General features: G+C 37.7%; 1 protein-coding gene across 18 annotated transcripts in view; it reads right to left on the reverse strand.

The window, feature by feature from the left end:
- LOC127442008 (discs large homolog 1-like protein) overlaps positions 1–26,388 on the reverse strand; it is a 143,824-nt gene that overhangs the window by 51,056 nt on the left and 66,380 nt on the right. For 2 of the 18 annotated variants that reach the window (XM_051699662.1, XM_051699661.1), the window contains exon 1: positions 5,967–6,309. The exons of 15 other annotated variants lie outside the window; for them this stretch is intronic. In XM_051699662.1, coding sequence (XP_051555622.1) covers positions 5,967–6,188 — 222 coding nt within the window. In that variant the 5' untranslated portion in view covers positions 6,189–6,309. Of the gene's footprint in view, positions 1–5,966; positions 6,310–26,388 lie in introns of those variants that run through there. One more of the 18 variants, XM_051699663.1, reaches the window with a different exon arrangement.

Below are 26,388 nucleotides of genomic sequence, written 5' to 3' on the forward strand. Positions count from 1 at the left end.
TGGCACACATGCCATCATTGGCACATGGAGGGGTAATCCAAGAGAGAGGAACAAGTACTTTATTTATATCAAGTCCATCGCACCTGTATGCCAATCTACCTCTTGATGCAATTCTTCCTCATAATTATGCAGCGTGTTTTATGTGGTTATAAACTGAATGGGAAGCTTGACACTATTAAAATTTGACTAGACAGTGGTAGTTAGCAGACGAGCAGAGTGCGTGCATACAAACCATTTGCGCATCACAAGCCACTGTTTTGTAGGCACAATCAATTCAGGCAGCACTTGTAAACGTGTCCGCTTTGCATCAGTTGCGATGGACGGTTGAGCGGATGACATCCTTCATTTTCTAATCATATTTGTTGCTTTCAGAACCACACTAGATGCAAATAACAAGATACAAGGGGGCCTGGGTAGCTCAGCGAGTAAAGATGCTGACTGCAACCCCTGGAGTCGCGAGTTCAAATCCAGGGTGTGCTGAGTGACTCCAGCCAGGTCTCCTAAGCAACCAAATTGGCCCGGTTGCTAGGGAGGGTAGAGTCACATGGGGTAACTTCCTCATGGTCACAATAATGTGGTTCTCGCTCTTGGTGGGGCGCGGTGAGTTGTGCGTGGATACCGCGGAGAATGGCGTGAAGCCTCCACACGCACTATGTTTCCGCGTGTGGAGTGATAAGATGTGCGGATTGACGGTCTCAGACGCAGAGGTAACTGAGATTCGTGCTCCGCCACCCGGACTGAGATGAGTCACTACGCCACCACAAGGACTTAGAGCGCATTGGGAATTGGGCATTCCAAATTGGGGAGAAAAAGATACACAATCAGTGTTTAAGATTTTCAACCCAGCTATTCTCAAACTAAAACTATATTAAAAAGGGAAAAGAAAAAACACAAACACACATAGTGCGGTTCAAAGGTCTATTTCAAAATCTAAATTAAACCTTGAAATGAACACAGTTTCAGGATTTTGATAACTGTACGACATAAAATGAATAAGAAATATTTAAGATTCCACACAATTTCTAGGTCACTAATAAAATAAGCAAATTTGTGTCATTAACTATGTTAACACCTTTTGTACAAAAGGCCATATTTCCTTACTTGCATTAAAGCACTCGATGCTCTATGGAACATTCACAAATCAGGTTTTGCCCAATTTTTCACTCAAACGTTATGCTAATAATATAATTTGTAATGAAAAATAAACTATTAAATAAGAAAATGAGGCAAAGTGATTAACAAGGAAACGTAAAAATTGCACTTCATGTCAAAAAGGTTGCCGACCCCTGCTTTATAGTGTTAGAGACGACTCCAGCTACTTGTTATAGAGCTGTGACTACTTGTTTACTGAGCAGTGTGATGACAAGAGGAGGAATAAGCTTTTCTTAAACATTCATGAGCATAAAAACACAAAATGTAACACTATGACAGGGCAGATGTCTGCATCACACTCTGACATACGGCCTGGAGGACAGCTTGGAGGAGTTTCTCTCCCTCCCTCTCTCTCTCTCTCTCTCTGGCACAACTCACAATCACCCCTCACTGAGACCACAGGCGCTTCTCAGCCACTGAAGCACAATATGTGCAGATTTCACAATTAACTTGATGTGTATCTATTTGGAGGAAACCTTGAAGGTGATTCTGTGAAAGCTGAAATCACATTCCGTCAGGCCACATTCAAAAGTGCTCTGTATTACACTGGGATTTCTTTGGACATGTCCCATTAAAGTAAGAGCACCATAAATAATATGGCAATCATTCAGTACTATGGTACATATGATATTAAATGGCATTAACATTTAATATAATCACTGCAACATTGTACTTTCACATTACTTTTTTTTGTAAGAGAGGGTAGCTGCCGGGCCATCTGTCTGAAAATGACAAATAATCAACACATCTTATGTTTGAGTAGAAATCTTAATTAAGAGTGATGTTATGGGGTAAAACAATACCAGGGGTGGTTTGATTGCTGTGGTGCCTAAACCACAAACACGGTCCACAAAATGACTAAAATTAGATCTCGTCAATGGCATCGACTGGAGTCCCACTTAAGCGCTCCACTATAGACCTTTAATTGTGGGATTAATTGCTCTAAACAAATTTAACATGGAAAAACAACACATTAGGAAGATGAGAAGCTTGACAATCAAGCTGACGATAACTGATATTTGGATCAGAAAAAAAATGCACATGTTTTATGCAACAACCAACGTGTTTGCTAAAAGAAGATAAAGAATGAGGGGCAGAAAAACTACAAGGAAATACAGAGCCACTCTGAAACACTAAGGGGATGATAAATATCACGTCACGTAGACCAAAGACAGAGGACAGTTAATCTCAGCATAACCACTGAAATAGATAGTCGTCATCATCAACAAAAATGCTAAAGAGCACACCAGTTATGAATGTAAAGCCAAAGTAGGGACTATATTTGACACCACCACAAACAGAAAAAAGCATTCTGATGCAAGGATAAGAGAGCCGATCTAGTTCCTCTGTTCTTACTACTCCTAACATACCTTATCAAATGACACAGAGGCCCATCGAGTGTCAACCATGCCAAAAAACCTCTCCCCTGGGCCGATCACTTTGGCCGTGCTCTTGGTGGGGCTTTTCTTCACACTGTCATGCAAATTGAGGAACTTGGTTCTGGTCTTTCCTATGTTTGAGGGCAGGGTGCAGGAGTTGAAGGCAGGCTCCTGGGTCACCATCTGCTGAAGATGTGGTTGCTTGAGGATGGACGTGGTCAGTGGGTTCTGCCCTAGGTTGACCCTTGGATAAGAGACAATTCTCCTCTCATGAACTGATCTCTCGCAGCTGTCCACTCTCCTGCTGCCGCACTCGTGGCCGGAGTGGAAGGTTGTCATGTTCAGCACGTGGACGAAACGTGAAGCAACAGCATCAAATTTGGAGAAAACAAGGTCGGCGGCGAGAAAGCTGCAGTGTTTTGGTGCAGCGCCTTGGCAACAAACAAGTGGAGGGAAATTCAGTCCAGGCTCTCATGCGTTCAAGTGCGCACCGAACCTCTTACTCTCTCTGTGTCTCTCTCGTTCACTCTTCCTCTCATCTCTTTGAATTCTCATGCCAATTAGAGAGCTCCAATGTGCACAGCCATCAGGCGTGGAGGGGCTTTTTCCTGGCATGAATAATCAATGCTGAGCTCCGATTCACATACAAAGCCAGCCCGCTGAAACCACGGCAACACGCAGAGAGCAACTGTATCCTAGCATGAGGGGAATCCATATAGTAAACAGCTCCTCACCTACAGTACATATTCACAGATATCACTGGAAATGGTGGGAATCTGTTATTGAGGAGAAGTGACTAAGGTTCTTTGAGTTGGCTTCTGTAGTTCACAACAACATTGTGGGGGGCTTTTCTCTGATGTTTTGTTATCGTAGTAAGTAGGGCTGGTTATTGCCAACCACCTTTCGATACGACATGTATCACGTTATATATTATGATTTCACAATAAGATTGCGATTGAAACGGCACCAAATGAGTGAGAAAGACCTAGCATGTCCTTGAGAGAAAGAGTGAATCTGCAGGTTCAGTTTCAATCTCTCTTGATAGAAGTGGCTCACGCTGAGAAATCCTAGTCTCAGAGTTTGCAAATAGATGAATAAAAATAGATACAAGGATTTAAAATATCTATTCAGTACTGTGAGATAAAGTATTAGGTTGAGTAAGACAATATAAATAAATTAATTAGTCATTCGATTTTGATGCTTGAAATGGACAAATCTTTAGTTGAGGTCTGAATTTCATTTTTACTTTGACTGGGGTCACTCAATGAGGAAAAAAAAAATACATACAAAAAGCTATTGAAACTAATGCATATTTTATATGGACACTTGTGACGGATGGCTTGCCACAGTGTATGGCTGCAAAGGATCTTTCCTTTGGGAATATTATGATTAGATAAATTATACAAAATATCCTAGAATAGCTGCGTGACATGACAACTCGGGTGATTGGATTGGAGGCTGATTTTATAAATGGATTTAAATTGATGAGTCCGCCAAGCTGTTAACGACAACTGCTTCAGCATTTAGAGTAGTATGCATGTCAGCTTTGATGAACTTACACAATCAGCAGGTTAAAGCGTAATTTAATCATGTAATGTTAAAGTGCCAAGCACACAAATTTAGATTTCTCAATGAAGAAGTGAGCATCGGTCTATGTGACTACCTATAAAGGAAAACAGCTGCTTTTAACAGTATCCTTTTCATGAGTCCAAAATTATATAATAATAATCATATTAATAATAATAAAGATGGTGATAGTAATAATCCTGTGACTCTCTGTATACTAGTGAAACAAAATTATGTTTTAAGAAACTTCTAATTTCACGGTGCTTTGCAGGTTAAATTGAGAGGCTTATATCTAAAATTGCTAGAATTTGATCAGGATTAGGATCAATATTACAGCAAGCCAGGAAACGAAACAATTCCAGTGCCACCTACTGGCCACACACCCAACAAAAACAGCTCTTTGACAATTTTGCTTTGATGCTCTCAACTAATAATGAAAAATAGATGCTTGTGAATAGAATATATTAATGTGCATGAAATTAATATCAAATGAACTGTACAGAGCACATTCATGATTTTTGAGAATCACTTCTTGACATGGGCTGAATCCTACAAAAAATGGTCAGGTCACTGTAGACCCCCCCCCCAAAACAAATAAAAAAAATATTGAAATTAAATTTTGCATTAAGAAAATGCTACACGCTTAAGAACTATTAATATTGTGTGCATTGTGACAATGATTTGATAATACTTAGGGACAAACTGTCATTACTGTAATCTGAAAAAAAAACTTAATTCTGTAATAATGAAAATCATCTTGTCTGGATGCAATTATTGTTTTTTTTAATTAATCAATATAATTGTATTCATCGGCATAAATTACATTAAGTAAAACAAATAATAAAATGTTTAACAATTTAAATAATACAGTAATTGTTTATTTTTACACATAACAGTACCTTTAAAAAAAGAAATAGGCTTAATTTTCTTTATGCAATTTTTCCATTATTATTTATCTATTTATTAATTTTCATATTCTTGGGTAAAACGTGATGTGGGCATGTTCTTGACAGGTTTTGTGAGATTCACCCCACAACTGGTTCAGAGACTGACTTGTGTTCTTTTACGCTGTGCGAGCATGCAAGATTTCAGTTGTTCAATTACCTCTCTCACCTTCAGCAGACCTGAAGCAATGGCATCATCAGTGATACATTAACATATACCCTAAATGTGCAGTGAAAGGTGAAGCTCATTGATAAAAGAAAATGATTAGGATACCTAATCACATGGCCTATAAGCCTCAACTGACAATTAGCACTCTCCGTGGCAACATCATGTTAACCACTAGTGCTGCACAGTGGGGCCTCATTTGCTTTACAGTCAGGGTTATACCGCAGAGTTCTGGTTTCCTCTGTGATAAGAGCGGAATCCATGAGATGAAACTGAGAAGGTTTTCAAAACCAACAAGTATATGCTCTATATAGTCTGAATTAATTCTATACAGTATATCCTAAAAAAAAAAAAAAAAAAAAAAAAAAAACATAATTGTGAAAGCTCTGTCTAATGTGTTCGAAAATTATTCCAGTACAAAAAGTTGTACTATAATGGGTAATAATCTGTCATAATGACTTCACTGTAAATCTTTGGTCTTATGGCACTCAATATAAAACAGCCTCAAATCTTAACAATTCAGACATTTTAAAAACATTTTAAAACTTTATAAGATGCATAAAGCACAGTAAACAACCATGACAGCCTAACTATAACAAAAACAACTATGTTACACTAAGAAAACAGCAGAGAGGAATAAGATCCTAAACACAGAAACACACAAGCTTATTAAGTTTTAATGACACAGAAAACTCATCATTACCTCCAAATTTCTGAATTTCCCTTAAGGCACCTTGTACATACATCCACAAAGCATACCTGAGTTGTCCTTGATACGATGCAGTCAGTGAAAGTATTAAGGCCGGTGAGGGTAGCAAGCACCCGGCGCCAACGGGACGGGGTTGGTTTTGCCTCCTCAGAGGAACTACGTATGGACCACTGTCTATTTTTGGGCCCTGCTGAGCCACTATGAGCTGAATTGGTGCTGCTGCCTCGACTTCGCCTGGAATACAGGTTGTTTCCACTAAAGATGTAGTTCATCGCTGCGGATGAACTATGGATGCAAGCTTCACTTTTCAGGAGTGTGTCGATGACAAAAACAGGAAAACAAATCTAGCCAAAATCTTAGAACGCTTCCAAACAACTTCCTTAATTATGAGTGTGGTTTCCTGCGCTGTGCGTATCAGGAGTTTTCATCTGAACAAAGCTTCAAGTGTGCTGTGCACTCACGACCCAGGATCTTCAGACTCTCCTTCATTCCCCTTCAAAACTTGCTCTGCAAAACAGCAACACTCATCCAACACTGATTTGGTTTGAATTTCAAAAGAAAGAATGATTAAATATTCTGAGCAAAGCTAGCTGCTCTTTTATCAGTCACAAGCAGTAAGGGAGTCAGACTCAAAGACGGTGATCACTGGCTGGACAAATTACGAGTTGGCACTACTTTGTTCCACTGAAGACATCTGTGCAATTCTGTGTTCCAACAAAATACTGAATTTGAAGGCCAACAAATGATAAACAGCTGTCTATCCAAGTTCAACTGGAAATGTTACTCTGCCCAATGAACAATGCTTACAAGCGTTAAAATCCAAGCATACTTAATTTTAAAGTTAAGTTCAACCCCCCTTGCCGTTTGGGTCATTCCTCTGACATGGTTTTCCCATTTTACAAAAAATGTCAGTTTACATGAACTAGAGGAATATGTCAGTAATTAGACCCACCAGAAAATACTAACAAAATTTGAAAAAGGCATAAACTGAAGCCACGCAGGAACGTAAAAAGTATTCCTCAGGGCTGGATCAGTTGGATAAATATTTCAAGTGCATGTAGTAGCCGATCTTTGACAGCACAGCTCAGAAGTAACCTCTTCCATCAACAGTCCTGCAGATGTGCCACGGGTGCTGGATGAGTTGTCTGGTATAGTCACCAGGCACTACCTCCACTCCCTTGGGAGCTTAAAGCCTTGGCAACTGCTCGCACATCTAAATGATCCAGCAGGACTTCCCGTGCAGGCTCCGGTACCCTGTCACGCACCAGAAGCCACAGTAAACACACTCTTCGGCTTTATCTGTTGACATATTCATTAGTGCACTACAGACTACAACATTATCGTTCGGGTGTCAACACTGTGCTGGCTCGAGCACTGCGATTGTGTTGCATACCCACGCGTAATCAGATAGAGCCCTTTGCATGTAGACTCTATTCCAGTGGTTCCCAACCCTGTTCCTCGAGGCCGCCCCAACACAAAAATTTGGATATCTCCCTAATCAAACACACCTGATTAAACTCATCAGCTCGTTTGTGGAGACTCCATGACCTGAATTGGGTGTGTCAGAAAAGGGAGATATACAAAATGTGCAGTTTTGGGGGGCCTCCAGCAACAGGGTTGGGAACTACTGCTCTATTCAATTACACTGAAGAATTTCTCAATTACATACACAATTGGCTCACTTGGATTTTGTTTTAACTATTGATTTAGAGGGTAAGATGGCATCCTGAACAACAATGCTGAAGCTCTTCCTCTCCTTTGAAAAGACAGCCAATAGATATGGCAGGACATCAATAATACATTCCAAATTACCCCTGAACACACTATGTGCACATCTAATGAGATCCCTGCAACATCCATTGAGAGCCACCTCTCAGAACCAAGCCACAGTCACCATCATACTGCAGAACACAACAGCACAGCAAACTCACACCAATATAGGGATGTAACAGATATATTTTACTGTCTTAATATGTTAAAGGGGCAATTCACCCAATAATGAACATTATCTCATGTGAAAAAGGCCCAGAAGAGGTTGCACTTCCTTTGCCAGTTGAGGAAGTTCACAGGCGCTGCCGATACAGTTCTACTCAGCAGTCTCCTCTGCACTTTAGTAACTGTCTGGTTTGGTGCAGCTATGAAATCAGATATCAGAAGACTACAAAGGACAGTTCGGACTGCTGAGAGGATTACTGGTTACCCCCTGCCTTCCCTTCAAGAACTGTACACTTCCAGAGTGAGGAAAAAGCTGGAAAAATCACTCTGGACCACTGATCTATAATATAGAACTGGATTGCTCATGATGTCACAACAGTGAAGCTCCTGCACCGCCATCTTTGTATTCCCTAACATTCTGTATGCCCTATGGGTCTTAATGGGAAATCATCTGTTTTTGGTGAGTAATTTTTACCCATCCAGTCACTTAAAAAAAAAAAAGAAAAAAATGAAGTCTGCATATACAGCATCACAATGCAATCTTCCTATACATGTAATTAGCTATTTATTTGGACTCTCTTTTTTGTCCCCTGCTTATTGAAAGTGTGAGCGTGTCATGTTAATCTTTATCACAGGAGCATTACCTTCAGCGGTGCACGTGTTACCTCAGTAGAAACAAGTTTAAGATACTGAGGGAAGATATCAGTAGACATTTTCAAACATATGTTTTGCAGGCTTTAAAGTTTTAAAGTCTGAGTACATAATTATGCGGTGTAACTTTTATGTTGAACATTCATTGTGGTTATTTTCTTAGGCTAAATGAATATTAGCTATGTAGCTAACGCTAGCTTCAGAAAATAACCACAATGAATAACAATATAGCTCACCAAGTTAGCTTTTTTGGTCAAGTTGGATTTCTTCTTACAGATCAACACAGGTGATACAACTGATGAATATAATGTGGGCTTGCATTAATTCTCTGTGTTTGATTTGTACTTTTTGCAGTGCAGGCCTGAACACACACTGCCCAACTCCCAGGCATAATTTCTAAAGTGGTCAATTGAAATTCACCAGGAGCACATGGATATTGTAGAAGTTAAACAAGGTAAGTTTGCAGTTTGGATTTCAATAATCATCCCATTTAATGCTAGATAAAACCGGAATTGGTTTTCAACAGCAGGAAAAAGCTGTATGAGGAGACAATTGTCAGCCTGGCTTCACTGAAAAGCTGTTTTAACAGGTAAGAGAATAGACAACAAACACTGAGTAAAAAAGATTATGCTATCTGTTTTATTTACAATGTAGATACTTTTGCAACATGCAGTATAACAAGTCTTATAAAATTACTGTATTTCTGATAGTTATAACTTTTAATGTTAATAGAAAATTTGACCCAAATATTTAAATTCTGTCATCATTTACTCAACCTCATGTCCTTCCAAATCCATGTGACTTTCTTTTGCAGAACCCAAAAGAAGGTATTTTGTATTCCATATAAGTAAATGGTGAGCAAAACGGCTTGTTTTGGTCACCATTGACTTTCATTATATGGACAAAAACATTCATTAAAACATTAAAAAAAAGAAAATAAAAAAAGAAAAAAGATAATCATTGTCAAAATGTAATTTCTAGGGATGGGCTTGGCTCTTGCAGAGAGGGTTGCTGGCACTAGGAACTAATCTTTATATCTTACTGAATTTTTTGCAGTACAAGCTTGCCCAGAGTTTTCCTAAGCCGTTTGAAGTGTGATGCAGTACATGTTTCTGTGGGCATGAAGTGGAGCCTGATGTTAGTGTAGCTTCCTGTAATGCACTTTATGAGTATGAAGATGTGATTGTTGTATGGTTCTAAGTTGAACATGTGTGCCTCAAGTTCCTTGAATGCAGAACCACCATGGAGTTCCAGAACCTTTGTGGAGACCCTGGATTTAAATTTGGTGTCAAATTCAGAAATGGGCCTTGTGAGTGTGTGCCATTGAATACATTTCTCAGCTGTCTTGCAGACTTTCAGGACGCTGTCTGACGTTCTGATAAGTCCACCTCGGAACTTTATGTCGATCAGTGTGTGTCCAAGTTCATCTTGGGAAGAGCTCTTGACACTGAGTGCTGATAAACAGGTAGTGCACTGAATCTTCTTCATAGTTGTTTTAACAACAAATCCTGCTATGTACCCTACCATAGCCTCTTTGAACATGGACAAGCTGGGAAGACTTACAGTGATGTTTTTCTTTGTGTCTTCTGTTTCAGGCTGAACGTCACTTTGCCGAAATGCCAGCATATCAGAAGATGTTTTCTCCAGTACCACTGTGCTAACCAGTGGAGAAAAGTTGCCACTAGCTCTGATGGCTTGTCTGGCTACCATTCTTTTGAAAGCTGACTTAAATTGCCTTGCTGTGGGATTGTTGTTAAATCCATTTGCAGATTTGTCCCCACATATCTTCGTTTACTTGCATTGTGTTGTCCAGTTTAATAGTCAATTTTTGTGTGTGCTTGGAAGCTTCCTGTATGATTTCCTTGAGTGTGCATAAAGGTCAATAAACCTCTTTCTGATTATGATTTAATAGATCAGGGGATTGTGGAAATACTGATTTATTGATTGGCCAATGATTAAATGCTCACAAGCTGATATGTACATATTCCAGAAATCTATAAATGAATGCAAATGCATGGGATAATTCCATTAAGTAAATTCATGTATATACTACATACTGCATATGAACTTGTGTGTGTATATACACTATACTACATTTTTATATTTGACTCTTCTGGATTTATTCTGAAGAGGTACTGTCTAGTTACAATATCAGCACAAAGCTAGTCGTTTTATTATAACATTTTTAAAACTCTGTGAAGGCAGAGAAACATTGCATCCTGTAACAATCTGCAGATGTCGCTATTGGATTCTTTTGCTTTAAAAAAAATGGGTAATTTATACACTTTGATGTTGTATTTTTACTGTTATTAAAGATTACGTTCATTATGCCCACTCTACATGGGGATAACGACTCATTTGTGCTTAATAGATACATAGTCTGTATAAATTCCAACCTGTGGGCACTTTTGCCACATCCTTTAGTGAACCTTGTTTCGCAGTTAAACGCAGCACATTGGGTCATCTTGAGAGTTTCGTCCGTTGGCGGTCGATGCCCTCTGTTGGTAGGGAATAGTAAGATGGCTGCCAGAGCACTTCCGGTGGCTTCACCTACAGCTGGCAGTTTAGAATTCTATGAGCAATGTTATATATATATATATATATATATATATATATATATATATATATATATATATATAGATCAGTGCTCTGGACCCCACTCACCCTGCCCACTACCCTTTTGAACTGACGCTACAGAGCTCTGAGTACCAGAACCGTCAGGCACAGGAACAGTTTTTTCCCCTCAGGCTATCCATCTCAAGAACAGTTAAAACTGCCCCATTGAGCAATAATTATTTGCAATACACAGTTTAGTCTTTTTATATTTATCCAACACATACTACCTCTTGACTATTACATTCCCTTGCACTGTATATAACAGATTTGTATTTGCACTATGTGTATATTATATATATATATATATATATATATATATATATATATATATATATATATATATATATATATAGTCTTATTGTGTATTCTATATATACACTATTTTCTATTCAATTTTATTTTTTATTATTTTTTTTTATTATATTTTATTTTTTTATTATCTATGTCTTGTTGCTGTATTGCATTGTGTACTGGAAGCTCCTGTCACCAAGACAAATTCCTTGTATGTGTAAGCATACCTGGCAATAAAGCTCATTCTGATTCTGATTTACTTACCTATCATGGTGTTCCAAAACCCTATGATTTTCTTTCTTCCATGGAACGCAAAACGAGATGTTAGGCAGTCACGATTCACTTTCATGCATCTTTTTACATACAACAAAAGTAAAAGATGCCTGAGGAAACAGTTCTGCCTAACATTTTTTTATTTATTAATTAACTAATGACCAAATTTTCCTTTTTGGGTAAAGAGTTGAGAATGAGACAACAAAAAGTATGTGTTTAGTGCAACTATCTGGGTACTGGCTACAAAATGAAGGTTCTACTGCTAAACGGGCACCTAGCGTGGAATATCCATTTTCAAATCTTCCACAGGCCACACAATGGCTGACGAATTAGGCCAGCCACTGACAAGGTCAGACTGCTGGTCAGCCTCTCAATAGATGTTGACAGCAGAGTCAGGATCCACAGATGTTGTCTTGGCTATTCCTGTCATCGCCTTTTCTCCTGATTTAGCCTTTTGATTAAAGCTTGTTCTGTTCTGAGAACATTAAAGAGTTGCTGCTGATGACAATCTCTCCCAAAACTGTGACCCATGAATTTTCTTTAAGCACCGTGATTAGATTTAATGAAGAAAGTTATTCTTTATAGTTAACTTTTTTAATGCTCAAAACATTAAATGTATGTTGATTTATATATGAATATGTTAGCGTTTAGGCCGACACGAAATCTGAAGACTTCATTTTTTTTTTTCACATTTACTGCACTGATACTGAGGGAAATTTGTTAAACAGAGCTTTTCTTAATTATACAATTTATTTTATTTCAACTTCTTTGGATTGCTCAGGTTTTTAATCTGATAGTGTGGCAGTTATTTTAATTATTTAAATGAATGAGTCAATTGAAAGGCAACTGTGGTTTGTTAGGACAATTGGTGTTCATGTGTGTAAACTTAGAGCTTCTGCAACAAAGGAAATTAATATCTATATACAGGTGCATCTCAATAAATTAGAATGTCGTGGAAAAGTTCATTTATTTCAGTAATTCAACTCAAATTGTGAAACTTGTGTATTAAATAAATTCAATGCACACAGACTGAAGTAGTTTAAGTCTTTGGTTCTTTTAATTATGATGATTTTGGCTCACATTTAACAAAACCCACCAATTCACTATCTCAAAAAATTAGAATACATCATAAGACCAATAAAAAAAAACATTTTTAGTGAATTGTTGGCCTTCTGGAAAGTATGTTCTTTTACTGTATATGTACTCAATACTTGGTAGGGGCTCCTTCTGCTTTAATTACTGCCTCAATTCGGCGTGGCATGGAGGTGATCAGTTTGTGGCACTGCTGAGGTGGTATGGAAGCCCAGGTTTCTTTGACAGTGGCCTTCAGCTCATCTGCATTTTTTGGTCTCTTGTTTCTCATTTTCCTCTTGACAATACCCCATAGATTCTCTATGGAGTTCAGGTCTGGTGAGTTTGCTGGCCAGTCAAGCACACCAACACCATGGTCATTTAACCAACTTTTGGTGCTTTTGGCAGTGTGGGCAGGTGCCAAATCCTGCTGGAAAATGAAATCAGCATCTTTAAAAAGCTGGTCAGCAGAAGGAAGCATGAAGTGCTCCAAAATTTCTTGGTAAACGGGTGCAGTGACTTTGGTTTTCAAAAAACACAATGGACCAACACCAGCAGATGACATTGCACCCCAAATCATCACAGACTGTGGAAACTTAACACTGGACTTCAAGCAACTTGGGCTATGAGCTTCTCCACCCTTCCTCCAGACTCTAGGACCTTGGTTTCCAAATGAAATACAAAACTTGCTCTCATCTGAAAAGAGGACTTTGGACCACTGGGCAACAGTCCAGTTCTTCTTCTCCTTAGCCCAGGTAAGACGCCTCTGACGTTGTCTGTGGTTCAGGAGTGGCTTAACAAGAGGAATACGACAACTGTAGCCAAATTCCTTGACATGTCTGTGTGTGGTGGCTCTTGATGCCTTGACCCCAGCCTCAGTCCATTCCTTGTGAAGTTCACCCAAATTCTTGAATCGATTTTGCTTGACAATCATAAGGCTGCGGTTCTCTCGGTTGGTTCCACACTTTTTCCTTCCACTCAACTTTCTGTTAACATGCTTGGATACAGCACTCTGTGAACAGCCAGCTTCTTTGGCAATGAATGTTTGTGGCTTACCCTCCTTGTGAAGGGTGTCAATGATTGTCTTCTGGACAACTGTCAGATCAGCAGTCTTCCCCATGATTGTGTAGCCTAGTGAACCAAACTGAGAGACCATTTTGAAGGCTCAGGAAACCTTTGCAGGTGTTTTGAGTTGATTAGCTGATTGGCATGTCACCATATTCTAATTTTTTGAGATAGTGAATTGGTGGGTTTTTGTTAAATGTGAGCCAAAATCATCACAATTAAAAGAACCAAAGACTTAAACTACTTCAGTCTGTGTGCATTGAATTTATTTAATACACGAGTTTCACAATTTTAGTTGAATTACTGAAATTAATTAACTTTTCCACGACATTCTAATTTATTGAGATGCACCTGTATTATAGTGAGGTTCACAGGTCTGAGCCAACTCATGAAAATTATTACATTTGACATTTTTTGTAATTTAACCTCCTGAGTCCTGAGCGTGACTGCTGTGTGAATTTTCAATTTCCCTTTTTGATTTGTAACTAGTATCAACTGATAAACAAGTAAAAAAATAAAAATTAAAAATAAAACATTTTCTAGAGCAAATAGTTTTCCTAAAAATTGATGTCCAAATATGTGGACAGAGGGACTAATTTGTAAAATTCCAGGAGTGTTGGTTATTCATGTTTTTGAAACGTTACAGACATTACATCAGAAAATAGCATAACTAATTCTGATTCAAAGTTATGGCCAGCATCATCCGATCACTGCCAACCATGTTAAAATAAAATTCTACATTATAAATTCTGAATCTATGTATGTACTGATTACCATTGTCCCATGTCTACCAAAAATGTTGAGTGGTCCAAACATCATCTGCAGACTGAAACTAAACTTTTAGCCGGATTTTAGAAGTGAAAGCACTTAGCTTTACAGTGAGCTATGGGATGCTCCCTTGCTCCCTATTTAGTGAATGACTTAACCTCTTGTGTGCTGTCTGTTTCACTGGTCTCAGAACAGTTTGAAAGCCTCTGAAAGCACCATTTTTCAGTTTTTTGATGAACCCATTGATTCTCAATGTGAAAATCCACAGTAAATATAGGAATGCATTTACTTGTTAATGAATAAAACTGTATTGTACAGTGATAAAATAAAATAACAAAATATATATTAAAATGAAGCAAAATGACCCACAGACGTGTTAATGTTGAACATTTTTCAAAATAACTAACATATTCTTTTAACTTTTGAGGGACTTATGTCCCAAAATCCATGTATGTGGACATCATGTTTATCAGCGCACTGATGCGTGAAAAATGTATGAATTTTTTTAAAGAGGCATATCAAATGAAACTAGACACACTACACTTTACATCCTTCAATTAAAAAACTTACCAGAGGCACTTTTAAGCCATTAATTAGTTTAATGCGAATTTGAATTTTTTTTAAATCGCGATTAACGCATTTACTGTTAATACAGCATAAACCAGCATAAACATTGGTTGGGAGGGCAGGACCTTTGTAATGTGTCCTCCCATTACACTGACGCACACACCACAACAGCGCTTCTCTTTCAGTGATAAAATTAGAAAGAACCTCTTAGCGCTATTATCTGATGTACAAAACAAGCCCAGATGGGACTTGTGATAGGAATCAAGTATTTCAGCCTATGTAAGGCGCATTTTAATTACCACAGAAGCACGTCAAGTCTTAACTATCACTCAATTTTTCCCGTGGAGTTCAAAGCAACACTTGACACTAGCGCTGCCGCTCTGACGCAAATTATGAATGCAGCTTCATGATTACTGTAGGAAAGCGGATGGTCACAGTCTACCAGCAGATTAATATTGTGAAGGATGAGAGTTTAAGAGATTTAATGTCCATTGCAATGAATACTAAACCTATGGGGACTAAAGCCATCTTTACACAGTAAAGGTGGCACAGAAGCTGCATCTTAAGTGGCAATTAGATGTATTTTCACAGAAGTGGAATAAATGCATTTACACAGCAGTTGCAAATGCATAAATAATGTTATGAGATGAATATGTTTAAATGTAAAATGATGAGATATCTAGAGAATACAGAAATATGAAAGAATGAAAATATGAATGAATACTCAACCTATGGGGACCTCCCAATTAGACTTTGGGAAAAAGTTAAAATTGAGATGAAATAGGGCTATTTTAGTCCATTCCTGTCTTCATACTGTGAAAGGCTTTGTTTGGAAAATATTAATGAAGCATTATTATTACATATTTTTGGTTTTCTTTCCTAAGATGGAAAATAAGTTTATATGGTGTCAAATTTCAGCATTTTCAAAATCTGCGATTAATCGCAATTCAAAAATGTAATCGACTGACAGCCCTATTTCTTTCTTATCATGTTTCCTAGTTATAAACTGTTCTCCTAAATTCCTAAAACTGTATTTCCTGGTAAAAATTTTATTTTGAATCTTATATTTTCAATGTGTAGACAGACTTTTTGAACCCCACAGTAAATCCCCACGAACAAGAAAACAGTGTTTCCACCAACCAAGCAATAGGTACAGCCCAAGCTATCATGGGTTTTCCCATATACAAATGTCTTTGATAACAAATTACATGCATCATTTAGTGACCATAACAGTAAATCTAAGCAGTAAAATAAGATTTAGCATTCCTGCATGTTGAACAACCATGATTGGATCAGTGGCAAAGCCCTGCTGCCATTCACACCTGTAACGTGCACGCTTCATGCAGCGCATTGTGTGTGTGTAAGACACTGTGAGCACTGCTGCATAACAGAGGCAGGTAGCAGAGGGAAGAGATATGTGCGTTCACATTTTGTCACCGAAACGCACTGATGTGCTGGACATCACACACTCATGCAGGTGACTAACGCAATGTAATGCAGAACAACACTCGTATTTAACACAACAAATCAAAGCACTTTGCTGAGGCCTTACGAGACAGCCTGTCAATCAGTGCCTTGAAAATCATGACATAACACCTAAAATTTATGCACTTCTGGTCTGTTACAGCACAGTCTTAATCTGGCTTGCAGTCTTAGTGGTATTTAAATAGTCATCCATGTCATTTAAATGTAAAAAATAAAAAAAGAACTACAAATCCGACCAATGAAGCTATAGAATAAGCATTCCTTATACATAAGACTGACAATAATTTGATCACCATTGCTTTAAGATGACAAAGATCAAAGAACTTCAGTCAACACCGAAAAAAAGGTTTAGCATTTATGATTTATTTAACTTAAAGCCAATTCTGAATGCATGGCAGTGATTGACACGCAGCTATCAGAGCGTTTTCCTGTTGCAGAGATCCAGACCTACCAACAAGTGCAGACGTCGCCTCTTGGTTCTCCTGAGGGTACCCATGATCCGGCGACCCATATTTTTAGCATACCACACCGAGCTGAGCATTGTGGGCTGAGGCTGGTTCGTGTGGGGTTCACGCTCCAGGAAAATAGCGTTCCTTTCCCAAGTCTGACCTGCACCCCAGCACCTCTTCTTACGCAGGCATCTCAAAGCCAGTATCTGTACATAGTGTGTGCTGGCATCAAATACATACAGTGCAGGTGCCTATGAACGTACGGAGAGGAAAACAGAGGCAGAGGCTGCCTGATGCATGCAAACTGCAGCAGAGAAAAAGAGCTTCACAATCTCTGCAGCCCTTAGATAAAACGCTACTCGATTCACCTTCACTCTCTCTCTCTCTCCGTCTGCTGTGGCTGATGTAGTTCCTGGTATGCTGATCCGATCTCGGCTGTGCAGTGGTGGGATGTAAGCTCAGGGCAGAGCAGTGCAGACGGCTGTAGGTGCTTGCGTTTGCCTCTTCCAGTTCAAAATGAGTCAGCAGTAAGCTGAGAGAGTGAGACGGGGTGCTTGGCTTGGCTAGCACTGACTCCGCTCCTCTCTGTTACGAGACTGATTTCCCGAATGAAGTGAGTCCAGAGGCTTGTGAGGCAGAGAACACCTTAATGCTATGCCTTTTACAGTCTCTGACAAACGGCTACAGTGTCCCTGTGCCCTCCACCTCTTTGCATTCAAAATGCTCTCCTGTTGCTTTCTTCAATGTGCTATCAAGCCATTTGATTTTGGCTCACAGGGAGATATATCAGGACTGACGTCACTGATGGCAAACCAGAGGCAGCTCAAGGCTCATGATTGGTATGAGAAAAGAGACTGAAGGACACAGCCTCACCTCAAAGCCATACCATGTTCTTATAAATGTGTTGCTTAACATTACAAATAATTTCTATGTCCAAATAAGTTCTTCCACATTTCATATCCTGAATAAGTCATGACCTACTGGGCGATTCTAACGAAACCTGTCAAGGAGATGTCCTGGTCATATTTAACCCAAAAATCTGAAGATTTTTTTTAAATTATTATTATTATTATATTTTACATAAATTAAACCTAAATTTATGAGCATTAAGATTTATTGCATTGTGACATTATTTTCAAGACTTTTAACCACATTTTACCTCCCAATTCTCATTACCATCCACAGAAAATTGTTTACACATTAAGCTATCAATTCCAGGTGATATACCAGAAAAAGATGAATAGTCTCATTTGATGGACACATCATCTGTAAAGGTGTGCAGCCAAATTTTGTTACAGGGCTTGCTGCCTTTTTTCTACGTATTGCATCTTCAATCTGCAATACCAAGAGGAAGCAACGTGCACACTGAAATTCATAAAGGTGACAAGTTTTTACCATTTATTAGTTTGTTACATTTTTATTAATATGTATTTGTTGACTTAACAGAACAGTTCAGTCATGAAAACTCTCGGAATGCTCAGGCACCGAATGGGCTAGAATCAAAATTATTTTCTCAAAATCCTTCAGTCAAGTCAATCAAAATGTATATCCAAATTAATTTCTGTGAATACATTTCTTTATTCGTTATTTTGAATTTTTCAGGGCAATTTTGTTTTTATAATTTTTTTTTTTACTGTAAATCAGCATGACAAAATTTGCCATGTATAATCTATGGACCCTCATGACAAAATGTTATTAAAATAATTTTTATTTGTGTAGTTGTTTGGAAGATGTTCTATACTGTAAGCCAATATGTTTTTGGGTGAGGCTCAATGACAAATTGGCCTGCATCTTGTGAGCGCAATATCCAACAAAACCTGGTAAGCATGGACAACAGAACATTTAGGTCACATGCCAAATATAATACATTTTCTGATGCTAGTGGGCACTATGACTTAAAAAAAAAATAATAATCCTAATAGTGCCACTGTGACAAAAGCAGTTAAAATTTGACACCAAAGGAAAAGTGTCCACAAAATCCACAGGATCTTTTCTGTCAAATTTGGTTTTTTGGTCATATTCTCTACACATGCTTGGACCCTTTTTTTGTGCAGAAGTTAAATGTTGTTTTATAAGAATAAAAAATTTGTAAGAATTGCATAAATTTGTTTCACTTTTATAACTCACATAGATAAATAGAAAATGCAGGGTATAGGGGAAATGACTCAATTAAGCCCACCCAAATCTAAGTTTTACATGTTTTCTTATATAAATGTTAACAGCCTTCCAATAAAATGAGTATTAAATCAAAGATTAATCTGTCATCTAAACACTCATGTCATGTTTTGTGATAAACTGACAAAGTTAAGTTACTTTATTTACCTGTAAATGTGAAAAGTCTGGAATGGGCTTATAAGGAACATGTGTACCATTTAAGCCCACATGTGTTCTTAATAAGCTCACTATGCTTTTAAAAATGTAAATGCTTCACATTTTACTGAATAAACACCTCAATCTTGATTATTTTTGTAGATTTAGACCTCAAACATTATAACCAGTAAATTAAATCTTTAATTTCTGAATGGGACAATCCTTATAATTTTGTTCTCTGTCTTTTCAGTTTTCTCCCTGCAATGAAAACAGATTCAGTATGCAGCGCTGACAAGCAGTTCAGTTTAATATGAGGTTCAATGGGTTATTTGCTCAGTGGGCTTATTAGGAACAATATGGATCAGTGGAAAATAAACCTAAATAATTTAAAGTACAGTCAAGGTAAACACTATTTTTTTCATGAATAAAAAAACATGATATTTGACAACATAGAGCATGTTTGTTATTGTTGTTTAAACAAATACAATAATTATTCTGCTTTTAAGTGTTGAGGAAACAGGCTTTTCAAAAGGCACTGTTCCTTATAAGCCCACGTGAAAGCAAAGTTATATTTCTGGATTATAATTACAGACAGAGCACTAAATCTTGTTTGGGCTCAAGAAGCTTCTTAAATATTTTAATTTACTGCATCTATCTTTGTGAGCATCATTCAGTCAGTGTCCTGCACTAGCTCCAGAAACTCATGAAATCCATCTTTTCAAATACAAAGTATTGCTGTTTAATACAAAGAAAGTAAATACTATCAAGTATCATTTGGTTTATTAATCTCTTAATTTATTTCACCTGGTTTGTTCATCTGATTCCAGATAGCTTTTTTTGAGGTCATCAAAAACAGTGACGTTATGGAGCAACTTCCATAATGACCGCAGAACAGTGGTAGCACATGTTATCTCAAGAATGAAACATTTGATTGGCTCCAATTAAAAAGTAAAATGATACCAACAAAGCGAACACTTTGAACTGAAAACATGGAGAAAAGAATGGAAAAACCAGCTGAAAATAATGGCGAGACAACAGTTCAGGAGACACTCGGGTTTTATTTTTTAAATATTTTTTGACTCCTGCTTCCCAATGCCTTTCTTTCCTCTTGCACTCTCTATTTCTGAGGCTGTTGCTCATTGCCGGTGTCTCACTCATCAGAACAAATGAGATGCATGATTGCTTTCTTAAGCAGCAACCCTGCTATTTGAATCAATTTACTATCACCTGTGGTGTGGAAAGGAGCAGCTGACATCTGCAAGTTGTGGTTATAGTTATAGGCCAGGGATCGATTCATTCTAAATTAATAATTTAATACTATTTCAGACTGAGTGTGTGTATTGATAAAATAAAAAAAATTACAGGACAAGATGCATTGTGATGCACTGAGAATTGTTTTGTAATCGAATCGGTACACTTTAAATCGTAATTGAATCTGAGGCCAGTGACTATTCACACCTCTAGTGGGCTACTTTGTAATTTAACAGCTATAAGCTGACAAACAGTAGCTGACAAAAACAGTATCTAGCTGCTAATTTCAACAAAAGTAACACACCATATTTTACAGTAGAATGCTGGCAACCACAGCTGCCGATAATTTACTGTTTTGTAACAGGATTTCTTTTTACAGTTTAGAGCGGTATCACTTGGGCTACTCAATCCGGATTCTCTCGATATCACCACACAGACCACAAAACTTATATACGCATCAGAATTCTATTGAGAAATGTTTTACCTTAAGGCGAGGTAGTCAAACAGCTCAAACGGCTAGACATCCAGACATTTTAACCACCACTGATGAGAAAAACACTACAAGCTACAGCTATAAAACAGTGTCAAAATAAAGGGGTTTTAAACTACACATTACCTTTACTAAAATTCTGTTCAAATGATACTAAGATTTAAGGAAACAAACTGGCCATGTTTGCAGAGGCAGATCTAGGGGAGGTGGCCACAGGTGCCACTGGCCCCAGCTGAAATCTGATTAGCCCCTTCAGTGCCTCTGTCCTGGAAAAACATTAGTCAAAAAACATACATTTTTTTTGCTCATTTGCATAGTCGTGTCACTAGCGCAAAGCCCGAATGTCCAAGCAACCTCATGTCTGCAGGTAGAGCATACTGTTTTGACAGAAACATTTGTGTGAATTAAAGTAGATCTCACACCAGGAGCACTATGTTAAAGGAAGTTCAACTTATACATCTCGAAATACGTCTCGAGACCCCTGCATCAAAATGCAGTGACACAGAAGAGAAGCACACATCTGAAGCACAGTTAAACAGGTACTGCACTAAAATGTTGCGTTTGTGCTTAGATTAAATATCAACTGTATCCGGGAGAAACAGCATGCCTGTTTTTGTCATGCTTTCTTTGTGCACTTTATTATGGTTTATTATCATGCACTAACACACTGGCTTAGTAATTAATGTATGTCCTCATGAAAACTCCCCTCGAAATCCAAACACAAGTGATCACAGGAGAACCATTTGAGCAACCAAGTTTCACAGACTTGGCGGACACTGCGCAGTTAGTTGACTACATGGGGCTGTCTGCGTCTTTGACGCGCACAACACGCTGAACTAAACAAAACCACTTGAAATGCATACGAAACCTTTTTATCAACACAACTGTTTGCAAAATAGGCATTAATAAAGCAACACAAAATAATGTAGTTAAAAGATGTCTTTTGGGTATTTAAAGGTTTCACATGCAGTCATAAGTTTCCAAGTGGCGAATTTAATTTACAGACGCGACGCTGCGACACGCTATAAAAGGTATCTTTTCCATGTTAATCAGAGATTTTGTCTTAACCAGCCATGACACAGGACGTGCGACAGTGACAGGGCTTTCTATTTTTGGAATTGCTTCTATTTCTGCGATGTCGCGCCAGGTAGCACTGCCAACAAATAGGTCTTAAATTATTCTTACTGCAGTATATTAAAGCTGGCATCTCATTAGCCGGTTAAGAATAACTTAAATTTTGGCTGAGGGTTTCACACACCTACCGAACATTGTGCTTGAGGTGTCATTCTCTTTAGCCGGAGCTCTGTCTCATACACATACACACACACAGACAGAGACACACACAGGTAGTGGGGAGACATCCCGACTCATTCCAACTTTCTCTCTTCCCTGTTATGTGGAGATCAGCGAAATAACAACAGGAGTTCCACGTGAACAAACAATCGTAACAGACTGAAGGATGCGATTCATAAAAGTAAGTTTGCCCTGTGTATGTGTGTGATTGTGTATTTATCCCCTTGGGGCTTGCCGTAGAAAGCGTTACAGAGCTTCAGTGAGAAAATGAGTTGCGTTCAATAAACACACTGTTCCGTCTGTGATTGCTCTGATTTCTACATTTTATTGTCAATAATCCTCATTTTAGTGTATGAATATCGCGGTGTCATGTCTGGTGTGGACAGGCAGATAGCTTGTCACTGGAATCTTATTGCGTCGCATCTGGTTAGGACAAGGTGTTATGCGAAAGAGTATCACAAAACAACAATGTGTCTCAGAGTTCTGGGAATACTATGTGTGCATTCCTCATTCTTTTGCCGTGCTGATCTATAAGATATTTTTTAAGTGTCAATTAACCTGCTCTTCCACACACTTCAAGTTTGTGATCAACTTATTTTTTCTGCAAACTCTACACAGACCAGAGCAACATTTCAGATGCAATGATTTTGCTCCACTGGTTAGTCCAGTTATTAATTAATTATTTAGTCACATTATTTTTTGATGTGCATCTTGCATTCCTATTTAAATTATAGTTTATTCGATAAATGTGTTTCCATCACAGTTTATACGCATTTCAGCTTATTGAATAAAACATTTATCCACCTTAAGCGAGCCTAAACATTTTTGATGCGCATTTTGGAGATTTTATTTGCATCTCTGTGTTTCCATTCAGCCGTTTTTATGCAATATCCCAAATGCCCATAAAAATACGCTGATGTAAACCCAGCAGACACAAACACTATTTCTGTTCAGTAAATCTGACTGAATCCAGACAATAATAGGTTATATTTAGCAAATTGTGGTTTGGGTTCTGTTCTATGTTAAATATGCCTTTTGAATGTAAATGTGGTTTCCTCCTCATGCAAAATATACTTACTGACGGGAAAGTTTGAAATAGTCCACAATGCCTCACTCCATTTTATAATGTATGGCCTTTATACCAGGAAAAACTCAATATAGTTTCTTTTACTGTACAGCTCACTCCCTGCAGATGCAGAATGAAACAGGCTTTACTGATGGAGTAGCCAATGTCTGCCAGCTGGAATTATTTTTACAATATAGATATCTGCGTTGGGTATCTGATAGCTTAAAGGGATAGTTCACCCAAAAATAAAAATTCTCATCATTTACTTACCCTCGTGCTATCCCAGATGTGTATGACTTTGTTTCTTCTACTGAACACAAACAAAGATTTTTAGAAAAATATTTCAGCTCTGTTGGTCCATACAATGCAAGTGAATAGTGCCCAGAACTTTGTAGCTCAAAAAAAAATTAACATAAAGGAGCATGAAAGCAATCCAAATGACTCAAGTGGTTAAATCCATATCTTTAGAAGCGATATAATAGGTGTGGTTGAGAAACAGATATAAATTTAAGTCCTTTTTTAACTATAAATCTCCACTTTCTCTTTTACATCTGAAAGTCACATGTGGTGCCTGCTTAGTTTCACTTCCACATCTGAAAGTGAAAGTGGAGATTTAGAGTAAAAAAGGACTTAAATATTGTTCCGTTTCCCGCACACACCTATCATATCACTTCTGAAGACACAGATTTAACTACTGGAGTCGTTTGGATTACTTTTATTTTGCCTTTATGTGATTTTTGGAGCTACAAAGGTCTGATCATCATTCACTTGAATTGTATGGACCTAGAGAACAGAGACATTCTTCTATAAATCTTTGTGTTCAGCAGAAGAAAGAAAGCTATACACATCTGGGATGGCATGAGTAAATAATGAGGGAGTTTTCATTTTTGGGTAAATTAACCCTTTAAGTCTAATGAAAGCATTTAACCAAACGTGACTGGCACACAGGCTGCCAGTTTCTACTCAGTAAATCTGACGGAATCCATGCAGACAATTAATATTTAGTTTATGTTAGACTTGTTAATATAGATTTATATTTAGTTTATATTTTGCAATTTGAGGTTTGGGTTCTGTTCTTTGTAAATGTATTTTCATTTGTAACAATGTTTTCTATTGTTATCAAGGAACTGCTCCTGATAACTTCCATAGAATTGATGGTTATTAAATGGGTTGATCAGAGTATGTAAAAGATACAGTATAACAAAATTATGCAAGTATTGATAAGTTTGTTTTTACATTCCTTAGGTGATGTGTTCAGATTTCAAGAGCATAGACTCATGTTGACACATTATTAATTGGGCCCCTCTCTGCACACTGTGGCACCTCTGTGGCCCCATCCTTTAAAAATGTCTAGATCCACCTCTTAGGGATGCTGTGGTGTGGGTTTCTGATGGTTAGATTAACGTCTGAGAAAAAAAAAAATTACGGTTAACCATTTTTACGAATATTTGATCATTTTCTTATTATACATCAGCACTGATGCAAAAAATCCATATCATACCACAACTGAACGTCTTAGTGGACGTATTTCTGGGGGATGTGTGGATGCTAAGGGCAGCCATACAATAAGAAAACTGATAAATACACAAAAATAAATAGAAGGTATATAATAAGAGACACTCCAATGTAGGGCATTATGTGCATCCTGAGCTCAATGATGTGCTTCAATGTAACCAGAGTGCTTCAAAAGAAGAAAAAATTAGTTCATGGGATCCAACAGTTTTTTCTTCTGCAACAGTTTATTAAAGCAATACGCTGTCTGTCAGAAACCCCAACATAAAGAATTGGCTACAGACTCCATAAAAATACTGAACTGAAGAATACATAAAAATGGCTGCCCTTAGCATCACAAATAAACCTGTGGACTACGCATAATAACCAGTGCATTGCTTACAGCAGGCGATTTAAAATCCAATCAATACTTAAATTGATATTTATTGTTGAATGCGGTGAATTTGTACAGAAGCAATGCTTTAAATAATGAGGACGATTTAAGATGCAATGCAAGCAATGCATCACACGCTGTCAGCATGCTTAAACATTACAAAAAGTTGCATGTTTTAATTCATCACTTTAAAATCACCACAGCTAAAAATATAAAACTTACTAGTTTGTTGTTGGACGAATAGTAGAGCATCCTGTCCCATTTGCTTGTTTTACATCTGTCATCTTCAGTCAGTCATTTAAATGCTCCTAAACAGCCAATTTATCTCGCTTTTTTGATGGATACGAGTCTGGTATATCGAATTCCTCTGTTATATTTTGGAATTCATGTGTTTAAGCCCCAGTTTCACGTGAACTGAAAGTTCAGTTCAGTCCACAACACCTGGCCATTAAAGCATCATGCGGCCACCATCCGGCAGATCTGAATACGAGTTTGCAGTCGACACACAGACACACAGACATACCCTTTCCACTGTGCTGGTCGTGTTCATGCCAGAGCCAGGGAAAGTAAGAGGTGATCTCATTACCGGCCCACTTTTCCATTGACATCACGGTGTATGCATTCGATCAGGTTTGGGTAACGGAATACATGTAACGGGATTACGTATTTAAAATACGAAATATTAGTAACTGTATTGAACTACAGATACATTTTAAATCATTGGTAATTATAATACAGTTACATTCAAAAAGTATTTTGATTACTGAAGAGATTACTTTGCATTTTATTGTCATTTGTTTCATTTAATATTTAGTCCTTTCAGATGGAAAACATCTATACATACAGGTGCATCTCAATAAATTAGAATGTCGTGGAAAAGTTAATTAATTTCAGTAATTCAACTAAAATTGTGAAACTCGTGTATTAAATAAATTCAATGCACACAGACTGAAGTAGTTTAAGTCTTTGGTTCTTTTAATTGTGATGATTTTGGCTCACATTTAAC

The sequence above is a fragment of the Myxocyprinus asiaticus genome, chromosome 6 (genome assembly GCF_019703515.2).
Source record: "Myxocyprinus asiaticus isolate MX2 ecotype Aquarium Trade chromosome 6, UBuf_Myxa_2, whole genome shotgun sequence".
In the NCBI taxonomy this organism is placed as follows: Eukaryota; Metazoa; Chordata; class Actinopteri; order Cypriniformes; family Catostomidae; genus Myxocyprinus; species Myxocyprinus asiaticus.